Source organism: Haemaphysalis longicornis, unplaced genomic scaffold (genome assembly GCF_048455015.1).
Source record: "Haemaphysalis longicornis isolate Haplotype H1 unplaced genomic scaffold, Haemaphysalis longicornis Haplotype H1 scaffold_1, whole genome shotgun sequence".
In the NCBI taxonomy this organism is placed as follows: domain Eukaryota; kingdom Metazoa; phylum Arthropoda; class Arachnida; order Ixodida; family Ixodidae; genus Haemaphysalis; species Haemaphysalis longicornis.
The window spans coordinates 411,408,245-411,433,789 of record NW_027526203.1 but is presented as its reverse complement, the minus strand read 5'-3'; the positions used below and the strand labels follow the sequence as shown (position 1 = coordinate 411,433,789).

At 46.0% G+C, this 25,545-nt stretch overlaps 1 protein-coding gene across 4 annotated transcripts in view; it reads right to left on the bottom strand.

Moving 5' to 3' along the window:
* LOC144155503 (uncharacterized) overlaps positions 1–25,138 on the bottom strand; it is a 33,628-nt gene extending 8,490 nt beyond the window's left edge. For 2 of the 4 annotated variants that reach the window (XM_077686993.1, XM_077686992.1), the window contains exons 1-7: positions 24,677–25,138; positions 22,937–23,567; positions 20,813–20,944; positions 17,385–17,471; positions 16,278–16,325; positions 14,330–14,405; positions 8,098–8,159 (exon numbers count right to left, since the gene is read on the bottom strand). In XM_077686993.1, coding sequence (XP_077543119.1) covers positions 8,098–8,159; positions 14,330–14,405; positions 16,278–16,325; positions 17,385–17,471; positions 20,813–20,944; positions 22,937–23,567; positions 24,677–24,915 — 1,275 coding nt within the window. In that variant the 5' untranslated portion in view covers positions 24,916–25,138. The remainder of the gene's footprint in view (positions 1–8,097; positions 8,160–14,329; positions 14,406–16,277; positions 16,326–17,384; positions 17,472–20,812; positions 20,945–22,936; positions 23,568–24,676) is intronic. The other 2 variants (XM_077686994.1, XM_077686995.1) reach the window with 2 other exon arrangements.
* Between the last annotated feature and the right edge of the window lie 407 nt (positions 25,139–25,545).

Genomic DNA, 25,545 nt, shown 5'->3' with positions numbered 1-25,545 from the left:
AGTGTGCATGCCGTTGTCGGCGAAAATCACGTCACAAAAGTAAAAAAGGATAAGAACAGGGCGGACGCGGAAGGGACATGGAAAGTCGGAGACGGGAGGAATGAGGTGATTGACGAGTTTTTGGCTGGACACCAACGCACAGGTGACCTCAACGCCAAGCCACATCCTCCTTCTGGCCTTGCAGATCCTCAACGACGTCTCTACAGCTTCAGAAATGCAGCATCAATCGGCAAGCACACAAGCGACAATGCCGCTTCATCACTCGGCCACAACCGCGCACACAGCCAGTGCACTATCCCAGCAACCACCGCATGTGAGCTTGAACTTTTGTAGGTTAGGCTTTTTTATAGTGACTGTTCCAATTACATTAGGTTTCGATTTCATTTGTGCGTAGCATTTCGACTGGCATACCCGCAAATTTTTCCGCCATTTTTTTTTTCTTTTGCGGGGCTACCATGGCTGCCAGACCAGGAATGCCCTCCCCGCTAAAAGAGCGGCTGCAGATGGTCGCCAGTTTATGTGACACCTTCGCCTCGTGTATCAAGGTTTCTCTCTCTCTCTTTTTTTTTTTTCTCTTTGTTCGCTTCCTCCCTTCTCCAGCCATCCCTTCCTCTCCCTTTCTTCCTGTCGTCCCGTCGCCGCCGATTCCTCTCTGCCCGACTCGCCGCGTGTAATACGTGCGCGTTTGAGGCCTGTGTGCGCGCGGCATTCGTTGTGTTTATTGCTTTGTTTTTTTTTGCTTTGTTTTCATCACATTCGCGGGTACAAAAAAGATTCGTGCGCGCCAGTTCCAGCAGCGGCTGTGTTGATTAGCTCGCATCATACATTCGCGGGTACTACAAATGTATTGGGGCCCGTAAAGGCCGCGGATCTGTCAGTCCACTCCGGTTTCAAACCCCTGCGCGCTCGCGCCATGGCTCGGGCTCAGGCCCGGGTTCATTCTTTTTTTTTTCGCTTCGTCTCCAGGGGAGGTTGCGCGCTCTAAATGGCCATAAATGTCTATTTTCAATTCCTCTTTCAATATTGGCGCCTATGTGAACACTATTTTGTCTCGAGTTTCTCTTTCGAAGCTAGACCTCGGCCATGAGGTGAGCCGTAGTTGAAGCCTGCGGATTAATTCTGACCACTATGAGATCTTTGACGCACGCCAAAATCTCAACACACAGGAGTTTTTCGCTTTTCGTTTTCATCTGATGGCCACCACGGCCGGAATCGAACCCTTGACCTCGGACTGATCAGTATCACGTAGAGCCACTAACAGCGCCTTAGCCGTTGCGCCACCGCACCGGGGTTGCACAAGCACCAAGAAGTGCCTTACTTACATAAACACACACGGCAAAATAATTATGTGCCGATACAAAAGCGGAGTCTGAAAAACTAAGAAGCATATCAGGGCATTAGAGCCTATTTTGATAAATAATACTTGGACCTTCTGTGGAGACCAAGAGGAAATTTTAAAAATATACTCCAAATTTTCTCAAATGAAAAGGCTGAGAAAAACATTTTCGATAAAACGGCTTCGATAAAACGTCCATCAATAAAACGGGTTTGATGAAACGGCGTTGGATAAAACGGCACTCGATAAACTGTCTGGACCCTCTGCAAAAGCCAGTGAAGCCACATGAATTTTCTTCAAAATCCGCAAGGAAAGGCCAGAAAGCCATGTACTATGCCTTTCAGAAAAAGAGAACCCTTTATTTCAAGCCTGTGAATCACCCGTCCCCAAGTAAAGAGTTGTTTTGTGTCATCATTGAGGGGTTTTATCGAACGCCGTTTTATCGAACGCCGTTTTATCGAAAATGTTTTTCCCAGCCTTTTGATTTAAGAAAATCTGCAGTATATTTTTTTAGTTTCCTCTATGTCTCCACAGCGGGTCCTTATTATTTACCAAAATTTGAAGTATTTATAGTAGGCGCCTTTTTTTTCCTGCATGCTTTTTTAATGCTTTTGGGATGTGCAAAGTTTCTCTCCGTCAATTTTTTGTTCGGTTCATTGTGCAGGTGTAACTGCTATAACGAATCTCCGTCTAAGTCCTCCGTCTGATCCGCAGCATAACAATACCCTGATATCCTTCTTAGTTTTTTGTTCTCAGGTTTTGTATTGGCACATAATTACTTCGCGGCACGTGTTTATGCAAGTAAGGCTCTTCTAGGCTCTTGTGCAACCCCGCCGCAGTGGCGCAAGGGCTAAGGCACTGTTAGTGGCTCTACGCTGTGCTGCTGAGCTCAAGGTCGCAGGTTCCATCTCGGCCGCAGTAGCTGCTTTTCAGATGAAGGCGAAAAGCGAAAGTCCCCCGTGTTGAGATTTTGGCGCACGTCAAAGATCCCTAAGTGGTCAAACTTAATCCGGAGCCCTCAACTACGGCGCACCTCATAGCCGAGGTCTTGCTTCGCCGCATTAAACCCCAAAATCAATCAAATCGGCGCTTGTGCATCCAAATGTCATAACTCTATACCAGACAGCTAGTAAAAGCCCGTGCCAATTTCTGCATTTCTAGCTCGTTATCGGCACGGTGTTTATCGGTATAAAGCCTTGTCCTACTGTTCTCAACTGCTTAATTAAAACTAAAGAGCAAAAAATTGGCTCCAATCCATTCTCCGCCGTGAAGGTGGTTGGACCGCAAAGCTGTAAACGACACTTACAACGATTACACACGCGACGTCACTTGAATTCACAGCCGTGGCTCCACAAAGAGTAAAAACCAGAGACGCTGACAGCCAGATCACGTGATGATGAGGGTTGGCCCAAGGTGTATATTTGGCAATACCAATCCAAATACACCGAAAGAACAATATTGTGCACGGGGTTATGGTTTGTAATATAGTGGCAAATACTTTAATACAAAAATTGGGATGTACACTTGCCCAATTTTTTGCCAATATCACGGGAGCGTCAACCGTTCGGTCAACCAGCGCCGCATGATGGAGTGATACAGCAAACTCGGCGGGAGTAGCCGCATGCGCACTAAGCAAAGGCCGCTGCTGCCGTCATCTGCTAGGTTGTTCCAAGAGCAAAGGACCGCCCCTGATTTTTGTTATTCGCTTATCACACTGCTTAGCCACACTCGAAATCTTTCTTCAAGACCAGTTTCCTGGTGCCAACAGAAAACAGTAATCAGCGTTGCCGAACAAACCTTGCGCTGAACGAACCTTGCGTTCGGCAACGCGGATAACTGTTTTCAGTTGGCGCAACGTGCCTGGGCTTGAAGAAAAATTTCGAGTATGGCTAAGCAGTGTGATAAGCGAATAACGAAAATCGGGGGTGGCCCTCTGCTCTTGGAACAGCCTAGCAGATGACGAGAGCAGCGGCCTTTGCTTAGTGCACATGCGACTACTCTCGCCGAGTTTGTCGTCTCGCTACATCATACGGCGCTGATCGATGGGACGGTCAACGCTCCCGTGATATTGCTACAAAATTGGGCGGGTGTACATGCTTGAGAGCTATCAATGAACGTGCAAAAAATTAAAAAGCCATAAAATAAACATGCCCGAAAACAACGAAATGGAGGGAAAGACGCGTCAACACATACATGAAGGTTGCTGCACATACTGCATGGTCGAAACAATGTTGAATGAAACAAGCTGCAGATTAGGTTAGTGCAAAGGCCAGTTAAACAAAATAAACACTGAAAATTACAGTGAAAGCAGAAAGACTGTACTTTCGATGAAACGGACGAAGGCAGTTCGAGAAAATGACATTCGATAAAGCGGCATTCGATAAAACGGGCATTTCTTCCATAAAACGGCGTTCGATAAACTGTCTGGGAACCATCATTGAGTACACCTTCGAATTAATAATACAGTAAAATCTTGATGATACGAATCTCGCGGGACCGCGAAAAATATTTGTATCATCCGAAATTCGTATGAACCAATACAGACCAAAAAATGTAGCGCTGAAAAAAAGTTTTCGTGTATTTCTTTTTTTACTTTCGCCTGAAGAAATTCGTGATTTTCTTCTGCATTTTTTTATCCCCACGTCGCAAAGCAGACCTTTCTGGAGTGCGTAACGCTTCACGCTCGTCACCTCACTCGCGGTGCCCAAGCTCGCTACATGCCGTAAGTCAAGCGTGAACCACATGGTGCGTTTTTGCACGCGATTCGCACACCTCGGCTTTGCGTGCACTGTATTTTCACGCCTGTATCGATGATTTCGCGCCCGCGGTAGCTCCTACCTCAACCAGAAAATGACGCACGACGTGCGCGGCAGGATGGAGGAGCCCGACGACTTGCGAAGCGCTTGAGACAGCCGGCTTAGCTCCGCCGGAGATGGTTAGGCTTAGCACCCCGGCAGATATTTCATGGGCGCTTTCACTAGCGCCGTGGATGATGTTTTATAGTACCATTTTCGCAAGCATAATCAGCTCCTTTACCGCACAAGCAACTTAGCGTCTGCCTTGAGTGGCATTTTAAAGAGCGGTTAGGAGCAGTTGCTCGAGCGGTCTCGCCACTTTGCGGCCGCAGCCGGCCACGCCGCAAGAAGCGTGCGGGGTTTCGCGGCGGTGTCAGCAAGCAGAAAACAACGGCCCGGCCATTTCTAGAGAAAGAGCGACAAAGAGGGGAGAGAGAGCTGTCACTCGCTCGTTCGGCAGTCGGGCCCCTCGTCGGCTCGTTCGTATCATCCGCCGGGCCGCACAGGTCCGTTCGGAACAGCCGAAATTTTTCCCATTGCTAACAATGCAATTTCGCCGGGACTTTTCAGAAATTCATATCATCCCGAAATTCGTATCATCAAGATTACACTGTAGTATTTATAACAGAATGTTATGAGCGGAGTCTGGACAGCTTATCGAATGCCGTTTTATCGACGGACGTTTTATCGAAAATGTTTTTCTCAACCTTTTCATGTAAGAAAATTTGCAGTACATTTTTTACTTTCCTCTATGCTATGTAATTAAAAACCTTGTCTCCACAACCGGTAATTATTGTTTATCTAAATTTGTATTTAAAGTAGCCCCCTTTTATTTCCTGTGTGCGTTTCATGTTCTTGCTATGCGCGAAGTTTCTCTCCACAAGTTTTTTGTTCTGGTCATTGCGCATCCGGACCTTCAGGTCCGGCTAATTGACAGGACTGAGGAGGTCGCTGGTGAGTGGAGGCCACTGGCTACAAGCGCGACCTGAATGGCATTAACCGAAATAAAGTTTTTCTGTCTATCTGTCTGCTCCGTCTCCCTCTAGTCCCTAATCTGATCCACAGCATACCACATCATTGTAGAGTATAGTGCCGTGAATTGCTCTTAGTTTTGCATACTCGGCTTTTGTATCGGCACATAAATAACCATTTTGCCGCGTTTGTTTATGTCAGTACGGCACTTCTTGGCATGGGTTCGATATCGGCCGAGGTGGCCGGTTTTCAGACGAAATCAAAAAGCGATAACCCGAGTATGTTGAGATTTAGGCACGCGTCAAAGATCCCCAGGTGGTCAAAATTAATCCGGAGCCCTAGCTACAGCGCACTTCATAGCCATGTGTGGCTTCGGCACTTTAAACCCCAAAACCAATTAAATCAGAACTTGTCCGTCCAATTGGACAGGCAGTAAAAGCCTCCTCCAATTTTGGCATTTCTAAGTCTAGGTCACGTGTGTAATATTATAATACAAAAACTTGGAATATACAAGCTTCACAGCTATCACTTAACACACAAAAAATAAAAAAATCCATAAAAATAAAGGTGCCCGAAAACAATGAAAAGGCGGGAAGGACGCGTCAACATACATATGCAAGTTCTTGCACATAAAGCACGGCCGTGAGAATGCCGAATGAGACTAGCTGCAGATTAGGTTTACGCAAAGGCCAGTTAAACAATATAAACACTGCAAATGGCAGTGAAAGCAACACCACCACACCTGCAATAAAACGGGCGTAGGCAGGATGACATTCGATTAGGTAAAAATGGCATTCGATCAAACGGCATCCGATAAAACGGGCATTTTTTCGATTAAACGGCGTTCGATAAAATGCCTGGGAACCGTTATGAGCGCATACCGAGTAGCCCGTTTCTCAACGCTGAAACCAAACATTCGGCGAGCGTTTTCTTACAGCCCCAAGAAATGGAATCTGTTCATCGCGAAATATTCCCAAAATTTTTGTCGCACGCACGTATCAGATTAGTTTTTCGGTAGAGTGCGTGCGTTACGTGTTAATGTTAATGTTAACGTATAACTCATGCATTCAAGTGCATTATGTGTGCGTTATGCTCCAGCAAGTGCTAGCTTTGTGAAAGCCATGCCATCGACAATGGAAGAAAACTTGGCGAGGCATTCATGTGCATGTGCTGGTGGCTCTCCAGGTGCCAGGTGCCAGGGGACCCTATCACCGTTTCAGTTGAAAATTGCAGCCAAGGCTATACGGGCAGAACTCATGCCCTGTAGCCTCATTTCCTCTTCGAGAAGAAAGCATGAGGGAAGCATGGTGGGATGAAGGGGGGGCAGTGTGACGGAGGATGACACCGAGGGCAGGGTGCGGTCTGAAGCAGTACTGTGGCTTGAGAGGAGTGTCGGAGAATGAGTGCCATTTCCGTGAGTCATTAGAACTGCCGAGGGGAAAGCCACAACGCCTACACTTCACAGAAAACAGGGCGCTGAAAGAGCAAACACGTGCTGGCGCACAACCCATAACTCACCCACACTACAGACTCCAAATTTCTTGGGGCCGTCATTATTTTTGTGCATGTGCAGTGTGCTACAAGGCCCCGTTTTTTTTTTTTTGCTCTCGATACTACTAGACGTTCCCCCCCCTCCCCCCAGATGTTTTCTCTTCCCACTCAGCGAGGTCCGGCCTTAGTTCCAGGAGAGCGGAGAGCGGTGACAGGCAGTGTTCCCAGTCATTCGGACGCCTGATCTACCCCCTCCTTCCTGTTTTGATCTTTGCTTTTTATGAGCTCACCTGCTGCACTTAGCACGAGTTCACGCTCCCGCAACACTACGGCGAAATGAACAAAGCGTGTTAGGCACCAGTCTTCTAAACCTTGCAGCAAAAGAAGAGGCGTGATACTAGCTAAGTATTGCCTATTTTCGGCGAAAAGCAAAATTTTTTAAGCTGCAAGGTGCAAAAATTCGAGGTACAAAATATTGATTAGTGCTAATTAACATCAAGCGATCTCAAACTGCACCCAGAAGAGAAACTTGAGACAACGTAGTGTTCACATAGGTGCCGATATTGAAATAGGCATTAAAAATAGGCAAAAATAAGCGAGAAAAAAAAAAAGAAAGAAAAGACGAGCTTGCTCGCGGCGCAAGTCCGCAGGGGTTTGCAACCAGAGCGGACTGACAGATCCGCGAGAGATTTTTTATCTTGAACCAGTACCTGCGCAAACCACAAGGGAAAAAATAAACAGCAGCCCTCTCTTGTCGCAGCCCTCTCTTGTCGCCGCGGCCTTTACGGGCCCTAATACGTTTGTAGTACCCACGAATGTATGATGCAAGCTAATCAACACAGCCGCTGCTGGAACCGGCGCGCATGAATCTTTTTTGTACCTCGGAATGTGACGAAAACAAAGCAAAAAAAAAAAAAAAAAAAAAAAAGCAATGAACACAGCGAATGCCGCGTGCATGCAGGCCTCAAACGCGAGTGTATTACACGCCGAGTCGGGCAGAGAAAAACCGGCGGCGAAGGGATGACAGGAAGAAAGGGAGAGGGAAAGATGGCTGGAGGAGGGAGGAAGCAAACGAAGAGAGAGAAAAAAAAAAAAGAAAGAAAAACCTTGGGTCCTCTAGGCGAAGGTGTCACATGAACTGGCAACCATCTGCAGCCGCTCTTTTAGCGGGGAGGGCATTCCTGGTCTGACAACCATGGTAGCCCCGCAAAAGAAAAAAGAAAAAAAAGAAATGGCGGAAAAATTTGCGGGTACGCCAGTCAAAATGCTACCCATTTGTGTATTTTGTTTTACATCTGCCTTGTCAATATATTTTTTTGTTGTTATGTATTGTCTCATTAATATAGTTGGTTTGTGTCCGACGTCAACACGCCTCGCTCTCTCTCTGCCGGGCCGACTTAACTGCCCCCGCCACAAAAACAACTCGCATTGCAGCGACCTTATTGGTGGCTAATACGGAGGGGGGAAAATGTCTCACGCTAAGTCGCATGTCTTGGTACCTACCTCTTCATGCTTTGGAGGCAGATCTCCTTCAGTCTCTCCAAGTCCACGACTCCCTCTGTAGGCTGTTGGAAAGCAAATTTCATTTCCTTATGAATTTCACATTGAGCTAAGCATTGAAAGCATTACAATTCAGTGGCATGAAATTATAAAAAAGAAAAAAAAAACCCTGCGAAGCCTCAAATTTCAAGTACTGCAGGACCTTGAGCTGTGCTTCGAAAACATTCTGCAAATGGCCAATATGTAGCTAATAATCCTCTGTGATTGAGAAAGTACTATAAGTCTGCAAAATAAAGAAAAGTTTGAAAATGCCAAAGGTAATGAAGTCACGTTCTATATGTACTGTAGCGATCGAGATAGACAACAGGGCATCGAAGCCTCACATGCTGTATCGCAAGTGTATTTCGTACGGCTCGTGGAATCACCCCAAAGCGGCCAGCAACCATTTCCATGATCACAGAGCTCCTGAGAAGCCAAGCAAGCCTCTTTCCTCAGAACACGGGGTCAAACGCCGACGAAATGCCCAGACTACTACAAAACAACGAAAACAGACGCGCCCATCTGGTGAGCCTGGCAGTCAAAGGTTGGGGCTTTCTTTGTGTCCTTCGCCATGACCGGAGCGTGGGCCCACTTTTGCAGACCCCAGAGAACCCCGGACCAATGGCCTGGAGATGAACCTGGAGACGGCCTGGACACGAAACAATCACAGCCTGTGCTGCAATTGGTTAGTGTGTTCCCAGTGAACGGCCCCGGAGGGCTCAATGCCAGAGGCCCTGGTTAGACGGTGCCTGCGCTGTGATTGGTTCGTGCGGTTACAGCCAGAGACCTCATAGAAGGACCTGAAACCCTATTCAAGGCCATGCAGGCCCATTCTTTGGGATTCAACCCTACACTCAGACCATGTAACACCCCCTGTATATAAACCTTCTTTCTTCTCACCACCCTTAGCCCTCAATCCTGGTCCGATGCGGTGAACCCAGAGTCCCCGGACCCCCAGCTATGACAACTGAACGGCGAGCGGTGGGATCAGTGCAGCGCAGCAGAGTCATTCAGTGCGGGTGAGTACCTAGCTTTTTTTATATGAGGCATCAAGTCTTTAGCCAAGGTTTTTGCTAAAACCAATAGCGTGTTTTCAACTGCCCAGAGATTTTGTGGTTGAAATCACTACTCATAAGAAAGCAGCACTGATCATGGATCTGAACAAGCGGATGATGAGCTTGAGGAATGCTGGAGTATAAAAGAGAGGTGAAATGAAGCCAAGTTGCTCCAAAAGAGACAGCATGAACAGGAGCGGCTCAAGTGAGGGCAAGGGGAGAAACGCTTAGCAGAGGAGTGAGAGGAGAGACAGCGAGCAAGGGGAACGGGAGGATAGGCGCCAAGCAGAGGAGCAGGCGTTTCAGCTAAAGAAAATGGAGCTGGGAGAGTCGTCAAGGCAGCTTCGAGCAGGGAGCGAGGAGAGTACACGCAGTGAGGCGAGCGCCGAATCCATGAAGATGAAATATCTCATGCAACCTTGCAGAGTTTGGGAGGACATAGGACTTTTTCTCGTCAACTCTGAGAGGACCTGCGAAAAGATAAACTGTGCGCGCAGCACATTGCCCCAGCGCCTGCTGACACTTTTATCGTGCAAGGCGGCTGATGTAGTGGCGAGACTAATGGCAGAGCAGGGTAGAAAATACGAGGCCGTAAAGAAGGCACTGCTTGACAGGTTTCGCCTTTCTGCTGAGGCATTTTGGCAGAGATTTCGTGGTGCATTGGTTCTGGTGGGTGAGTCATTTATGGAGTATGGTTCCAAGCTCAAGGCGGATTTGACTGAGTGGTTGAAAGATTGATTGATTGATTGATTGAGGGGTTTAACGTGCCGACGCAATGCAGGCGATGAGGCGTGCCGTAGTGGAGGGCTCCGGATTAATTTTGACCACCTGGGGATCTTTATCGTGCGGCGAAATCTCGTACACACGGGCGTTTTTGCTTTTCGCCTCCATCAGAAAAGCGGCCGCGGCGGCCGGGAATCGAACCCGTGACCTCGTGCTCAGGAGTGGTTGAAAGGAGCTCAGGCATATGAAAACCATGACAAAGTCGTTGAGGCAGTGGGGCTAGAGCAATTCTACAAAGGCTTGTCTCATGCGATGACATTTTAGATTCAGGATAGAAACCCTGCAACTGTGGGCAAAGCTGCTCAACTAGCAGAAGAATACGCCTCCCGCTGGAAGCGTCAGGCTAGTGACCACGAACGTTTCAAAAAGCCATCAGGCACAGCCCAACCGTATGTTCGTAAGCAGGATGGGAGTCACAATCCGGAGCCTAAAAGAGTCCCCAACCAACACAGTGCTGAGCGGGCTTGGAAAGCAGGCGATAGCAGGTGGACCTAAAAGGCGGAAGCAGAGTTTGTGCGCAACGATCAAAGGAGAAGGTTTGAAGCTCAACAGCCTTTGGTTTGCTACAACTGCAGAGAACCAGAGCACATAGCTGTGGTTCACAAGAAACACAGGGTGGTCTTTTCGTATGTCAGCGACTGCGAAGAAAACAAGAAGCTTCTGGCCCCTTATTTGCACGGGTTGACAGTGAACGAGAAACCCTGCCACGTTCTCAGGGATTCCGCGGCTACAATAGATGTCATTCACCCGAAACCTCGTAAAAATGGAAGATTACACGGGGAAATGTTCCTGGATTACACAAGTCATGGTGGCACGAAGTGTTTGCTTGCCGGTGGCGAAAGTAGCGATAGAAGGTCCCTTCGGGAGGCTGGAGACAGAGGCGGTGGTGTCGAAGAACCTCCCTCTACTGTACCCCTATTTGTTTACTAACAAATCGGACCAACTCCTGCGAGAGAGAGAGGCTTCAGCTCCTGCGAGGGAACAGCGATGGTGCTGACGCGCGCAAAGGCACGCGAAATAGCCGCGACGCTCGAGAACGAGGCATCAGGGGACAAGAACATCCCAGCAGGGGGGAAAAAGCATAAACATCCCACCAACAGTGAAGGAAGAGAGGGTTCAGAGCCGGGAGGAGCCCGAGAATGACCAGACAGCAGTTAAGACTGCCCAACTGTGGACGGGTGATCGCGGCGAAGGGAGGGTGGCCGTCAATGGGGCTGTGTACAGAGGAAACGCAGAGGAATGCTTTCTCGAAAGAAAGGAGGGACGGGCGTGCATGTATCCACTGAGGTCCGCTGCATTTCAACACCTGCATGGCGTCAGCTCGGTTACGTTTCTTGAGGAGCAGAGGGCAGACAAGAGTGTAAGATGCCTGGATTCAATCCAGGAAAGGGGGTGACACAAAAAAATGTCACTTTTTTCGAGAAAGACGGCGTGTTTTGTCGCCACTACCAAGACAGGCGGAGAAGATCGTTTAAGCAGTTAGTGGTGCCAATGAAATATAGAACAGATATTCTGCACATGGCCTATGACAATTCGTGGTTGGGGCATCTGGGAGTCAAAAAGACGAAAGCAAGACTCCTCCAGGAATTTTACTGGCCGGGCTGCTTCCGCAATGTGGAGCATTTTGTGATGTCATGCAATGCATGCCAGCGCATGGGAAAATCGTCTGACAAGTGGAAGGCACCACTGAAACTAGTTCAGCTAATCACTGAACCGTTTCAGCGTGTAGTCATCGACTTGGTAGGGCCGCTTCCCACCACAGCTTCAGAACACAAGTATGTGTTGACAATGCTCTGTCCAGCGACAAAGTTTCCTGAGGCTGTTCCCCTTAAGGAGCTTAGTTCTACGGAGGTGGTGGACGTTCTGAGAATTTTTTCACGCGTAGGTTTCCCCACAAAACCACAGAGTGATCAGGGCAGCATTTTTCGAGCGCTCTCACTACCACTTTCTTGGAGAAGTGCGGCATAAAGGTCGTACACAGCTCGGTATACCATCCACAGACAAACAGCGTAGATCGCTGGCATTCAATGCTGAAGCGGATGCTAAGGGCTTTATGTCATGAGCACTCTATCGACTGGGAGCATTGCCGCCCAGCGGTGACATTTGCATTGCGCACAATGCTCACAATGCTGCACGAGTCTATCGGGTTTAGCCTTGCGGAGCTGGTGTACGGCCACGAACTGCAATCGCCATTCCTTATGCTTCGCGACAACTGGATGAGGGAGCACCAGGAGACAACTGATGAGTACGTGCTGTATTTGCTCAAAAGAATGAGCATAGCGTGTGAGGTGGCAGAGGCTTGCACGAGTGCCACACAAGCAAAATCCAAGCTTTATTACGACCAAACAGTCCAGAAGCACTTGTTTAAAGAAAACGGCAAGGTCATGCTACTACGGCCTAGCAAGGCAAACAAGCTGATAGCTCCGTGGGAAAGTCCAGCGGAGTTTCTGAAGAAATTGTCAGATACCAACTACGTGGTTTGATTGGGAGCATGAAAAAGGAATGCGAGAGAGAGAGAGAGAGCAAAAACTTGTATCCACAAAATTTTGGGCTTCCATTGTGTTCTGGGGAGTAGTTTTAGGGTTGTTTTCTTCTTTGTTATAAAAATTAGCTTTTTATAGAGGACAGTTTGCTCTGTTACTGACCCAATGGCTCTAGAGTGGGCCACATACTTATCACGCTGTATGGCTTTGTGTGCGTTTGTGTTATCATGTAAAATGGTGTAGCATTATACGCCAGAGCTGCCCAAACAAGCGGAAGGCCGAGGAACATGGTCTGCAGTGGCAAACGCCATTCGACTACAGCCGACGCTTCGAGTGACCAGGTCCGGCTGCTAGCCCTCAGGTCAAGTTTCCTGGTGGAGGAGGAAGCTGCCGCTACCAAGACCAGACAATAAAACATCGGAGCCTCATGTGCTGCATCACAAGTGTATTTCGTATGGCTTGTGGAATCGCCCTAAAGCGGCCAGCAACCCTTCCCACGGTTGCGGAGGTCCTGAGAAGCCAAGCAAGCCTCTTTCCTCGAAACACGGGGCTAAACACCAACGAAATGCCCAGACTACTGCAACAACGAAAAGGAATGCGCCCATCTGGCGTGCCTGGCAGTCCAGGTCGGCACCCTCTCCGCGTCCTTCACCATGACTGGAGAGTGGGCCCACTTTTGCAGACCCCACAGAACCCCGGACCGATGGCCTGGAAACATGGAGCCTGCACTGTGGTTGGTTCATGTGTTCCCAGTGAACAGCCCCGGAGGGCCCAATGGCAGAGGCCCTGCTTACATGGTGCCTGTGCTGTGATTGGTCCATGCAGTTCCAGCCAGAGACCCTGTAGAAGGACCTGAAACTCTATTCAAGGTCATGCAGGCCCATTGTTTGGGACTCAACCCTGTACTTAGACCATGTAACACCACCTGTATATAAATTTTCTTTCTTCTCCTTGTCACCCTGACCCCTCAATCCTGGTCCGATGCCGTGAACCCCGAGTCTCCGGACCCCCGACTATGACAGTACCCAAGCTCTGTCTGGTGAACCACTATTAAAAATAAATGAGCAATGGAAAAGCAAGGAGAGTTATTATCCCTCCCCAGATAGGGAAGTTCTGGGACAATTAAGGGCAGACTGAAGTGGATTGTAAACATGTTCCAATTACCTTGCTACATGAATGTCTAAAATGTGGGACGATCTTCCGGGGCTTCTTTTCTATGCTGAGTGACACACATTTCTTCACAAGAAAATAGTGCTCAAAAGTAAAGCTCTCACTGTGCTTGTAGAGCTCACTGTGCTTGTATGATTTGGTGATATCAACTCTGTCAACTCCTGAACTTCGGAATTTAAGGAGACTGCAAGTGCGCTCGCCGTATATAAATTGCATGTCACAAAAAAACAACAAAAAAAAAAAAAGAAAACCTATTTTAATCTCAAGCCAGGTGAAAATTTAAGTTTTGGAGACTGGGGTAGCACCAAATGGCATTGCAAACCCCTGTGGCGTCCCTTTGGTATTTTGCAGGGTGCTCAACATTGTCACCTGATGCTTCCTCTGCTTTGGAGTATTACCGAAAAACCTCAGAGCATCTGCTGAATAGTGAAATAAATGGTTACATGTGTTAAACTGCCCAACATTTATAGACCCACACAAGATTCAGCTAGCGTCGCAGTGGTAGGCGTTGCAAAAAATGATTCCCAGGCAAAGTCGATAGGGCAGAAGGAAGACGAAAAACAGAGTCCCCCAATATAATAATGATAACAATAAAAGGGCAAGAGCAAGCAAAGAATACAACAGACACAACCCAACCAGTGTGGGAGGCGCAGTGCCACAGGGATGAAGGAAAGAAATGAAGAGCTGACAAAGGTCTCTGCTCACTGTTTCTGGCTTCCGCATCCTTGAGCTCTATGCGTATCATGCCGTTGACGCTGCTGTAACGCACCACCTTGCCTTCCTGCAAGGGTGAAGCAAGGGAGAGAGGGGAGAGAAAAGCCTTTTGCAACTGTGCAGCAATGTCCGCATGCTTCGGCAATAAGCTACTCATTTATTTATTCGACACACATTTGTTTGGGAGAATACATTAACACTTTCGTGACTGTGCCTATTCCCACCAATAGTACGTTATTGATGGATGCAAACTAAAATTTTGGAGCTCTCCGAGTGCTTCTGGACAGCTAACGCCATCCCAAGGGTAAAAGAGGAAAAATTTCATCAGTTTCGCTTTCGAGTTTCTTTTCTCTGCCGCGGGGGGATTTTTAAATCTCCTTTGCTGTCGGGTGCATGTGGTTTCGGTTGCGGCACCGATGCTGCTTGCCAATGCTCCACGGCATGGCAAATCTGAGCTGTGATCTCCGGATGATGGTAGCAGCACAGACAGGTAAAACGACGTTGATTCATCAGACTTCAGTACGGACGGCGAAAGTGCGTCAAACAACCCAAAACACCAGCAGGTATCCGCCAGTAAGTTTTGCTTTCTTCTCGGGAAGCTCTATCGGTGCCGCGCGTTGATGTAAACATATACGGCCTGTTCTAAAGGTCACAGCTCTTACCTGCAGGGTGTCTACTTTGTTTGGGTGGGACTTCCTGGCACCGGTTGCACAGTGAAGCCAACTTTTGTTTCACCGCGTCGAGGAACTGCTTCGCACGGTGGCATGAGAGGCACTAGTGCTTCTATTTTTGTATGTATGCAAACAACTTTTGTACTTACAGAGCTTATATTTGCAGTATTATTCTAAAAGGCCCTTGCATTCCAATTGTTTATTTCAATTTTTTTTGTTTACCCCGTGCATAAAGCATTGATATTTTCATCAATACTTTTTCTTTTACTTACTTTTTGTTTTGATGACTTTTTTCTACAATATTCTATAAAAATCCATTGTTTGAAATTAATACTACTAGTAGGGCCTGTCCTTCCTATATCATTTCATACCTTACACTTTAGCATCAATCATTTTCTGTAGCAGGAAAAAATATGTCCTGGACTACCCAAAAACAACCCATTTTTCCAGTCACGAACATTTAAGCAAAGGAAAAGACTGAAACAAAAAATTACGATATCAATGCTTAATAGAAAGACAACTGTCACTCATGTTCCAAACCAGTGATTCATGTGTAGTACTGGCACGAAGCCTAGGCTACCCCACTGCCTTTTTTCGTTAACTGCCTAGAACCGGCACCCTTCAAATAATAGCTTAACCCACATGATGCAGACCAGTGTAGAAGCAGCATCACCATTTGCCTTTCGCGCCGCTATCAGCACCATAGGTGCACGCCACCATCATTGTCAGTGGTGCATGGCCTTCAGCTTGAGCTGTGCTACACGCCAGATCATAACAAACATGACCATGCACCTGGGCTTAGCAGGTCGCAAACACTCCCAGTTCCAGCCCAACTTATGCACCTGCAATAAATGTAGGAGGCCACATCGACCGAGTTAACAGCCCATTCCTACAACTTGGTAACCCGGACGTGAAACCAGCAGCAATGATTGGTGGTTACTTGAAAGGGTCACAAAAAGCTTTGTTTGTTAAAACTGTTGCGGTGCCTCCACGTTTTGTTGTATCTTTTCATTAAATTCATTCCACTCACCCCTTTTTAATTTCTTTCGAAGGAAGTAGATGTATAAATGCAGCTCCATTCTGTACCTATTTGCAAAAGTGAAACGACTCCAAAGGCTTTGAAGCCTAACTCACCACATAACCCACACACAAACCTAAATCCGGTTGGCAACTTCGGGGAAAGCGATTGGGATCACTCATTACAAAAAGGGCGGTGTCAATATCAACATAACCATCTTAGAAAGCACATAATTGCATCAGAGGAATACCTTGTAGTCGGACACGGTGGCACGATAGTAGTAGTCAAGGTCCAATACCTGCGTACACACACACAAAAAAAAATATAAAGAAGGAAGTGGTGGTGATGGGAATCACTTCGATGCTTTTCAGGATAAAAGAATGACGAACAGCCTAAATGCAACTGGGACAGACAATTAATAATTAAGCATTGCCTCCGTATGGCTTAAATGTGTCAGCTCACTCAAAACGGGATTCTGTGCATTATTTCCTCAATACAGTAGAATCTCAATGGTACAGATCTCGCAGAACCGCGAAAAATATTCGTATCATTCAAAACAAAACTCATATGAAGCATGAGCCAACACAGACCAAAAAAAACTGAGCACTAAAAAAAGTTTTCGTTTATTTTTTTTGCTTACTTTCGCGTGAAGAAATCCGTGATTTTTTTATGCTTTTTTTAACCTCCATGTCGCTGAGCAGTCCTTTCCGGAGCGCGTAAAACTTCGCACTCGTCTTCTCACTTGTGGTGCCTGAGCTCACTACACACCTAACAATCAAGGCGTGAACCGCATGGCGCGTTTTTGCACGCGATTCATGCCCGTCGGCGTTGCACATGCGATTTTTTCACACCCGCGTCGACGATTTTGTGCCTGCGGCAGTGGGAGGAGCCTGACGAGTTGCGCTAATGGGGAGGCGCGCGCCTCATGGCAGCAGTTTCGAAGCGCTCGAGACAGCCGGCTGGCTCCGCCAGAGATGTTTAGGCTTACCACGCCAGCAGATATTTCATGGGCGCTTTCACTAGCGGTGCGGATTATGTTTTATAGTACCATTTTAGTATAGTACCGTTTTATAGTACCGCTATACTATCAGTTTCTTTACTGCACAAGCAACTTCACGTGTGCCTTGAGCGGCATTTTAAAGGGCGGTTAGAAGTGGTCGCTCGAGCGCCCCGCACCACTTCGTGGCCGAAGCCACCACAAGGTTGCCGCCGCTGGCCGCGCTGCGCGCTGCATGCGGGTGGTTCTGTGGCAGCATCAGCGCGCCTGTGGCGTGTGCGGCGCATTTTCATGATAAGAAAACAACAGCCTGGGCATTCCTAGAGAAAGAGTGACAAAGAGGGGAGAGAGAGCCCGTACGTCGCCGTCGCTTGCTCGCTCAGAAGTTGGGCGCCTCTCCGGCTCGTTCGTATGATCCAGCGGGCCGCGAAGGTCCGTTCGTAGCAGCTGAAATTTTGCCCAATGCAATTTCGCCAAGACTTCTCAGAAATTCGACCTTCCAAAATTCGTATCACCCAGAATCGTATCATCGAGATTCCACCGTATATGCCACAGCACACTTGCACCGGGTTTTATGTTTAACTCCGGCATGGAAAACTTCTTAGCATGTGCCTAAAAAAGATGCTCAGCAAATAACAGAATGAATGACTGCATTCAGGTGGCGAGTGTTTGTTTAGTGTATGCTACTAAAACATTATCACGCTCATTAGTGGAAAGACATCAGATTCTAATTAACAAAAAAATTCCCCATAGAAAAATTCACTTTAACTCTTACCGTACGAAACCACACAGTGAGCAACCATATTCGCATCAACTGCCAAAATTGCTGCTGCTACTGCTTAATATTTGTTAATTAAGCCAAACTATAAAGGAAAAAATAAATTTGCTGAAATTATTCGTAATTTATTGACAAAACATGGTAGTAGTGACTGTGTGGGGTTTCAGCTTAGAGCCTCAAAGGCAAGGGATGCTCTAGGGGTGATGCCAGGAGACAAATGGCGTTACAGTTGAGGCCACTGCTCAAGAAGTAGTGCTTAAGAGGAATGCTGCTAAAGTTGTCAGTTGTCATAACTAGAAATCGGAATTTAGTCAAATGCCTATTTTGCTCCTTGCTTGCCTATCACCCCATTTTGATACTATATGAGCATAAATTAGAGATTAAGAAGAGCTTTTATGGTGTTTTTGTTGTTCATATAAACGCCTATTTTCAAAATCAGCCCCTTTGTGAACCCTACTCAGCCTCAAGTTTCGCATTCGAGCCTAGTTTAAGGTTGTTATTTATGTTACCAGGCAGCATTGACTGTTCGGAACTCTATGGGGTTCAACCAAAACCTCTAGTTCAGCCAACTGCCAGAAAACAGCCTCTAGCAGCAATCGAATGGGACCTTGCAGCCGTAGAATGGGACGCTCATTTCAGTGACGAGAGGCACAATTCTGAATACAAAAATCTGGAGATGGTGGTAGTTTTCTGTTGTTTCCACAATTTTCACAGTCATTCTTAGATTATTTTCCACGTGCTTTCCAAACAGATTTCTTCAAACATGTGCAGCCCCATCCTCGTTTCAAGGAGCATACTTAAATCCAACACTATATTCAACGCAACGGTTGGGCACTGAATACGCCTACATTGGCAGGTCATTCCTATATTGAAGGACCAAAGGTGAATCATCCCTATGCAGCTGCATTTCCTTACATCTTAAAATTCCCACGGTTGATGGGCTCAAAAACATGCTTTTCCGTCATAAATCTGTTCAGCTTCTCGACACCTTTTGGAAAATTCTCTTTAAATGTGGGGGAAGTGTATTTGGCAGTGTTGGGACATCTCGCCTGAACAATTTGGACATTATCATCGTACATGAGAAAATTGCAAGAGAGTTACTTAACAGTCCTTAAGTAAGAGCATGTCAATCTTTTGATAAATCTTCTTTTTCTTGCATTTATTATTTAGGTCTGTTTTTGTTGTGTCGTAACTAAATTACATCAGGCAGACATAAAGTAGTGCCAGAGTCTTTCAATGTTTTTTACTGGTGACGAAACTTTGGAGTCGGTTTCACATGGGGACAGCACGTAGCACGTACCGCAAGCGGCTGTGATGTTTTCCCAGTCTTGGCATGCGAGTGCTGACTGCGTTTCATTGCTTCACTCTGAATTAGCTGAAAATTGTTTCCCTAGTCGTCCTATATCATAAGCACACACCTCCTGCCTTTCATAAGCATTTCTTTTTTTTTTTTCCCCCAATTTGCCTCTACTTACTCCTGCCGCAGCTGTTGACTGCACCGACATCCTCGGACTTTAGTGCATCATCATGTTTAAGGATTGCTAAAGAAATTTGCACTGTTTTTTTTTTATGCAGAAGCTATAGCCATTATAAAAATGGGAGCTCTGTATTCAGGGGCTGATACTTGATAATGGAATTAAAAATGCAAATACACACTGTTCAGAGTACACAATTAAATAATTTAATTGCGCTACAATCAGTCATGTGCACGTTACCAGCCAAAAGTAACAGTGTTACAGTTACAGTTTCCTGAGCCAAAAAAGTAACTCTGTTACAGTTACAGTTGCAGAGTTTCCAAAAGTAACTTGTTACGGTTACAGTTACTGTGAAAAAGTAACGTTGTACCTTTTCCGTTATTGCGTATAACACTAGAATGCTACGTATTTCAGCTGCAACTTTTTACTAACTAGTCAAATTTGAGTATTCCGGAAGGATTTGATTAAAATGATTTGTTGACTGCAGTGTCAACTGCGTTCTAGTTCATTATTGAAGAGGTCATGAAGACAACTTTGTGCCTTACTCGAAAGATTCAGCAGCTCATACCGCGCAATGAATTCGTTTACGTTGTTGCCATTACCTAGGAATTAGTGTTTAAAGGTGTCAATGTCAGATTACCCACTTGCTGCACCATTATATGACTTGGTAAAAGCCAAAAAAGAACAGCCAAAAATGGGCAGAAGGTACTCTGTGCTGCAGTTAAGAAACTGTTAGCTTGTAACCAGAGATCAAAAAAAATTAAAGTGTTTCAGCTTGTCATTAGCCTACCTGCCTAGCAGGACAGTCCCGAACTTTGTTCTTTCCTCAGGCAATGGAAGCGACTAGAATTGGATGACTTGAGTTCAAAAGAAAAAGTTGGAGCGCAGAAGAAAAATGAAGAGCAGAATTAATTCATAATTTTTGTTCTTTCAAAATGAATCCCACTGTTGCAATAGCTACTCAGGAGATGCCGCATGTCACCGCAGTTAGCAAAGCCACTTTCAGCTCCAGCCTCCGATTCATGCTGATTTCTCTTATTTAGCTGTAGATATTTACTAATTGTCTTATTGCCGCAAAATATTGCTATTTATTTGAAACATAATCGAGAACTGAAATCCCACAAAGATATTTGAATATTCCAACAATTTGGGCAGTATCAGCCAAGCACACAGGGTTGACAAATTGTGTGACAAGTTATGTGCAGAAAAACAGCAGCTGAGCCACCACCTTCTGTTTTCCTCAATATATGACATATTTGATTCAAGTGCACATGAAAATTAGCTTGAGTGTACTGCCTCAGACACGACCTTTGATTGTAGCAAAATTGTACGTTGTCTTCATAGTCCTTTTAAAACAGGTAGTCTATGCATCCATGCAAAAAGAAAAAAGAAGTCTATAAAAGTATTTGCGCTTATGGCGGCTGCCTTGAAACGAAATTGTTAAAAAAAAAAACTCAACTAATGCGACGTTTTGGTGCAGAGCTTAAACCACAGAGCCTGGTGAGTAGTTCCCAGTTCCATTGCTGCCACCTCACCTTGAAGGCGATGACGGCTCCCACTTCGGGAGGAGACTTGAGGCGTGGGTAGCAAGAGTAGTCCTTGCCCTTGGGTGGGTCGTCTTCGGTCTTGGTTGCTGGTGCTGCCTCCTCGAAACTTTCTTTAAAATCCTGGTGAAAATGAGAGGAGTCAAAAGCAAAAAAAAAGCAGCCATCTTGCTTGATGGTGGTGGAACATGCATCATCAAGCAAAATTTAGCTATCTTCTTATTACGTGACCACCCAGCCCAATTTAATGAGTGTAGGGTCATGCAATGGGGCAATGTAGGGTTCACAGCAAACATATTTGTGGATAATTTCAAGCCTGTCTGAAGGCAATAACCTGAATGTAATTTGATGGATTCCACTTGCTACGGTGGCCCTTCAAACTTCAGTTAATGATGCGTATATACAATTCAGGTAAGCTGGAAGTGACACTTCCTGGTGTGTCTTGAGTCTTGGTAAGAATATAAAGCCAATTGCTAACTCAGTATTAAACAAAAATCGGTGGAAAAAATAATAAAAGATGCAGGACCATGCAACATCTAACTGAGCATAATTAGAAAAATGGCCATACTGCATTTCCTGCTTTATATTTTCTGCACTCCAAACATAAAGACATTTACTAATGCTTTACTATACAGCAGACTCCTGTTAAGATGTACTCCGTTAAGCCGAATTCTCGGATATGCCGAACAACTGGGTATGTTTGTTTGGTTTTCCAGACTCAATGCAAAAAAAAAAAAAAAAAAAAAAAAAAAAAAGAAAATCCCTTAGGACGAACCGCCTCACATGTGCCAAACTTTCGCAGTGACCGCCACCGCTGCCGCTTGGTGGGGCATTCATGCGACTGAAGAGAAAGAAAAAAGAAAGATAGAAAGAAAGAAAGGAAAGAAATAAAAGAAAAAAAATAGAAAAAAGAAAGAAAAGGCGGCATCGGTGCGAAGTGAATCTACGTCCCTGTGCCACAGAACGGGAAGAGGGAGAGAGGCCAGAAAGAAAGACCTGCAGATAAAGCTGCCTTCTCCACCACTACTCCCTTAAGCCGATGGTAAAGCAAAAGGAGCGAAGAAAAGGAGAGGAGAAAAAAATAACTTCAAAGAACACAATGAAGGAGACTCTCCTATTTGTGAACACACAAACTCCTGACCAATGCCATCCCTCAGCGGGAGCATGTGAGCAAACGTCATTGCCACCTACCGCGCCACCACCACCCCAGCTGTTGGCCAAGGAGTCAGCGAGTAAACTTTTAGTATTCGCCTCGCAAGGAGACCTACCTGCCATGTGTTCTGTTAAGAAGAACTTTTGATAAGATAAACAAGTTTGCATGGTACCTTTAAGTTCATCTTAACTCCTGTTAAGATGAACTTGAAGATGATATTATATATATAATATATATTGCATGCAACTGGTCCACAAGAAACCCTCTAGAACTAGCGCCAATGCGTGGATCAATATTGCCAGCGTTTCTGAGTGCCTCAAGGAAGCTGCCCAAGATGAAACAATTCTCAAAGGCACCTAAAAAGTTCCAAAAAAATACAGGGTATTTAGGGATTCCACAGCACATTTCGAGCTACGAGTGCAGTGCTGCTGCTTGATGGTAACTCAGTTTGCGGTTATCGACACTGAACTTTGTGGCACCACTTTACACCTCTCCACCCAGGCTCTTGCTCAGAATCTGTGACTGAGTTCCAGCCTTACAGGGCTAGAGTGTCTCATTGAAAATTTCCATATTTTCTGAAGAAAAAAAAAAACATCCAGTTTGCACTTGTTTGAAAATATTTCCTAGGGAGACAAGAGGGACTGATGCCTGCATGCATTTTAAAAGCTTGAAACGTTTTTTTCTTTTCTTCAAGTTACCTTGAAAGACCTCTTGAGAAGCAGATAACAAGATGACATCAATCAGAGTTTTCACCCAAACGACGTCATTCCAGCCTATTCAGCATTCCACGTTTTCCCCTTCCCAGTGCATTTTAAATCCTTACCCGAACTAAAATTGGAGAAAAAAAACCAGCCAGCCTAACAAAGTGGTTCTTGTGAAATAAACGTTCCCTATTACTTTGCTATGCTTCAACATCTATTGCGGCTTATTTTCAATGTCATCAGCAATGTGCTATATCTCACCACCTTTTGAGCATTGGATTGCTCCACAGCATCTTCGTCTGGAGGATTTTCGAATGGAAGCTGGACTGTGGAGTCAGCAGGTACCGGCCTTCCTCCGCTGTTTGCACGTCCGTGTTGCGCCACTGCCTCCGCCTCCTCTTGCATGGACCGAGCCGAAGTTGTCACCAACCCGGCTTTCCAGCACGGTTCAAGCTCCACCCATTCCCATTCCTCCACCTCTTCTGAGCCAGAACTGATAACTATGTGTTTCTCCTGGGCTTGTGTCTCACGAACTTCCTCTGTCACCTCCACATCTGCCTCAGGCTTTTTTTTCTTAGGATGCTGCTTGCACTTCTTCGTGGAATCTTCCACCACAATGTCATCTGTAAGTTCGACCGAAATGTCTGGAGAGCTGTGGCTCTGCGAAATATCAGTGTGGACATTGTGGAATGTGTGAGTGACTTGAGGCCATTCGGTAGTTTCCAAAGACGGGTCTGCCTCCTCATCCAGCACGAACGCAGTGATATCAGCACTGCCCTCAGAAGCCCGTTTCTTTTGCTTTTTTGTGACTGGAGATTCGTCTTGAACTGCTCTCAAGCTGCCGTCACCACAAAATGCAGGATCTCGTGGCCCCTTGCGTCTGCTGACGACTCTGAGGAAATGAAAACAGTAAATAGGGTAAAAGTAAAACATTTTTGTTGCAGAACAAATGCTTTGTTTGGCATCAAGAGAACTAACGACATGTTTGGGAATGCAGCCTCAAGGCGAACTGAATCCAAATTTCACCTCAGCCAAATTTATTTTGAATGTAAAGTACATACCACCAAACTAACTGTGCCATGACTGGTAGCCTCGTGAAAGGTGTTAATTAGAAACGTTTAAAATAGCTGCGTCACAGACGACGATGCACCTGCCACCGGAACGCACAAACTGACATAAAGCAAAAGTGACATTGCAGCCGGCCAGTTGCTTGGTACTCTGGACAGCCAAGAGAACCGGTTGAGCTAGGGCTCCTGCTGGCTGGCCACTCACTCGCCGGCTGCAATGTCACTTCAGCTTAGCCGTAATGGCCGCACTCTTCTCAACTTCAGCTTTAAAGTCGCCACATTTTGATGGTTGTTTGCACTGTGCACACATGCATTTCAGCTTCATATTTTGTATCTCGCAGTCTTTGTAGGGAGGCTGCAAGGGAATAAGGTTTCCAAGAGTCGAAATTTTGAGTGCAGTTGGTCTTTAATGCCCGGCAACACTATAAACTTGAGGCTACCTTTTCTTTTTGCCACTTAACTGTGTTGCTTTTCGCGCATACCTCAATAAAATATGCACAACAATACCTTCCTTATCCCACAGCAGAAGGTTTAAACTAGACGGGATTGAAGAAGGCTAGCTTCCGAGGGAAAAAGTGGTAATGGCGAGTACTGCCTAGAACTTCTACAGACAGCTTATGCAGAAACGTCAGCGCAACCACAGAGCCGACAACTGAATTCTTTGCCCCCGCACGAAAGAGAGAAGGGCCAGTGATTGAAACCAGAACGGCTGGAATAAAAGCGTTAATTTGTGCAACACCGACTTAGCTTCCGAATCCCTAACTTAGCCGACAAAAAGGTGTCCGCAATGAGTTTCGGACAACCAAAGCCAAAGCGAGCATCTTATCGCAGCTCTTCCTCACAGTACTCTAGAAGAGAAAATGATCTTCCATGCACATTGATCATGCCAGTGCGGGCGGCATTCAATCGAACACGGTTAGAATCCTGCACATACCTTACGATATCCTTGTCCACCAAAATCTGTATGGGCTCCTGGGGCGACAACCAAGCATCTTCGAAGTAGAGCTCGCACTTCTTAAGGCCGTACTTAGCCCTTATAAACCTCGACAGTTCCTTTATCGTTGTCGTCGTTGACTGGTCTACAGCTATCCACAGCAGGTCGTGGGCATTGGGGCGCGGAAACGCGCACCGCAAGTCCAACTTCAATCGTAAGACGTTATCGCTCACCGCCATATTTATCACTCTTTGCTCCTTGAATTTTGGTTTGCAGAACTCGATAGGCGCTAGCCAGCTAAAAATGTATCATAAATACGATTGGTTGCTTTTATATTATGTACCAATGTTTCTATTTAATATTTGACGTGAATTACACTTTACATACGAGTTTGCGCAGCGCGGGAACCCGTCCCATTTTTGCTTGGCATGGCTCGGCGCCAGGCTCAAAAATTGTCTGTGTGGCTGACAGAACCGTAATTGTTGTTCTTAAAAGACTATTCAAAGTTTTTTTTTTTATTGTACAAATGTATAAGTAATTTAAAATGTTTTTCGTAGAAATATTTGAAAGCGTCATGCTACCCAGCTTCCCCACTTTTGCGGTTGGCTAAGCAATGGCTGAGCAGCTTGTAAACAACTGAGAGTATGCGATGTGTCAGGAAGGCCTTTGGTATCTCCCTTCTTGTGAATATATTCGCGTTTTTCCAGGCTATGCGCACTTTTTGAATCCTCAATCATTCTGAAAATGCGGCACCAAGTTTTGTATATCCTCCCTTCTTTTAAAGATTCACTGTTCAAGAGGAAGCTAGCACTCAGAGACGAGTAGGGTAACATTACGCACAACATGGACGAAATAATAGAAGTAGCAGA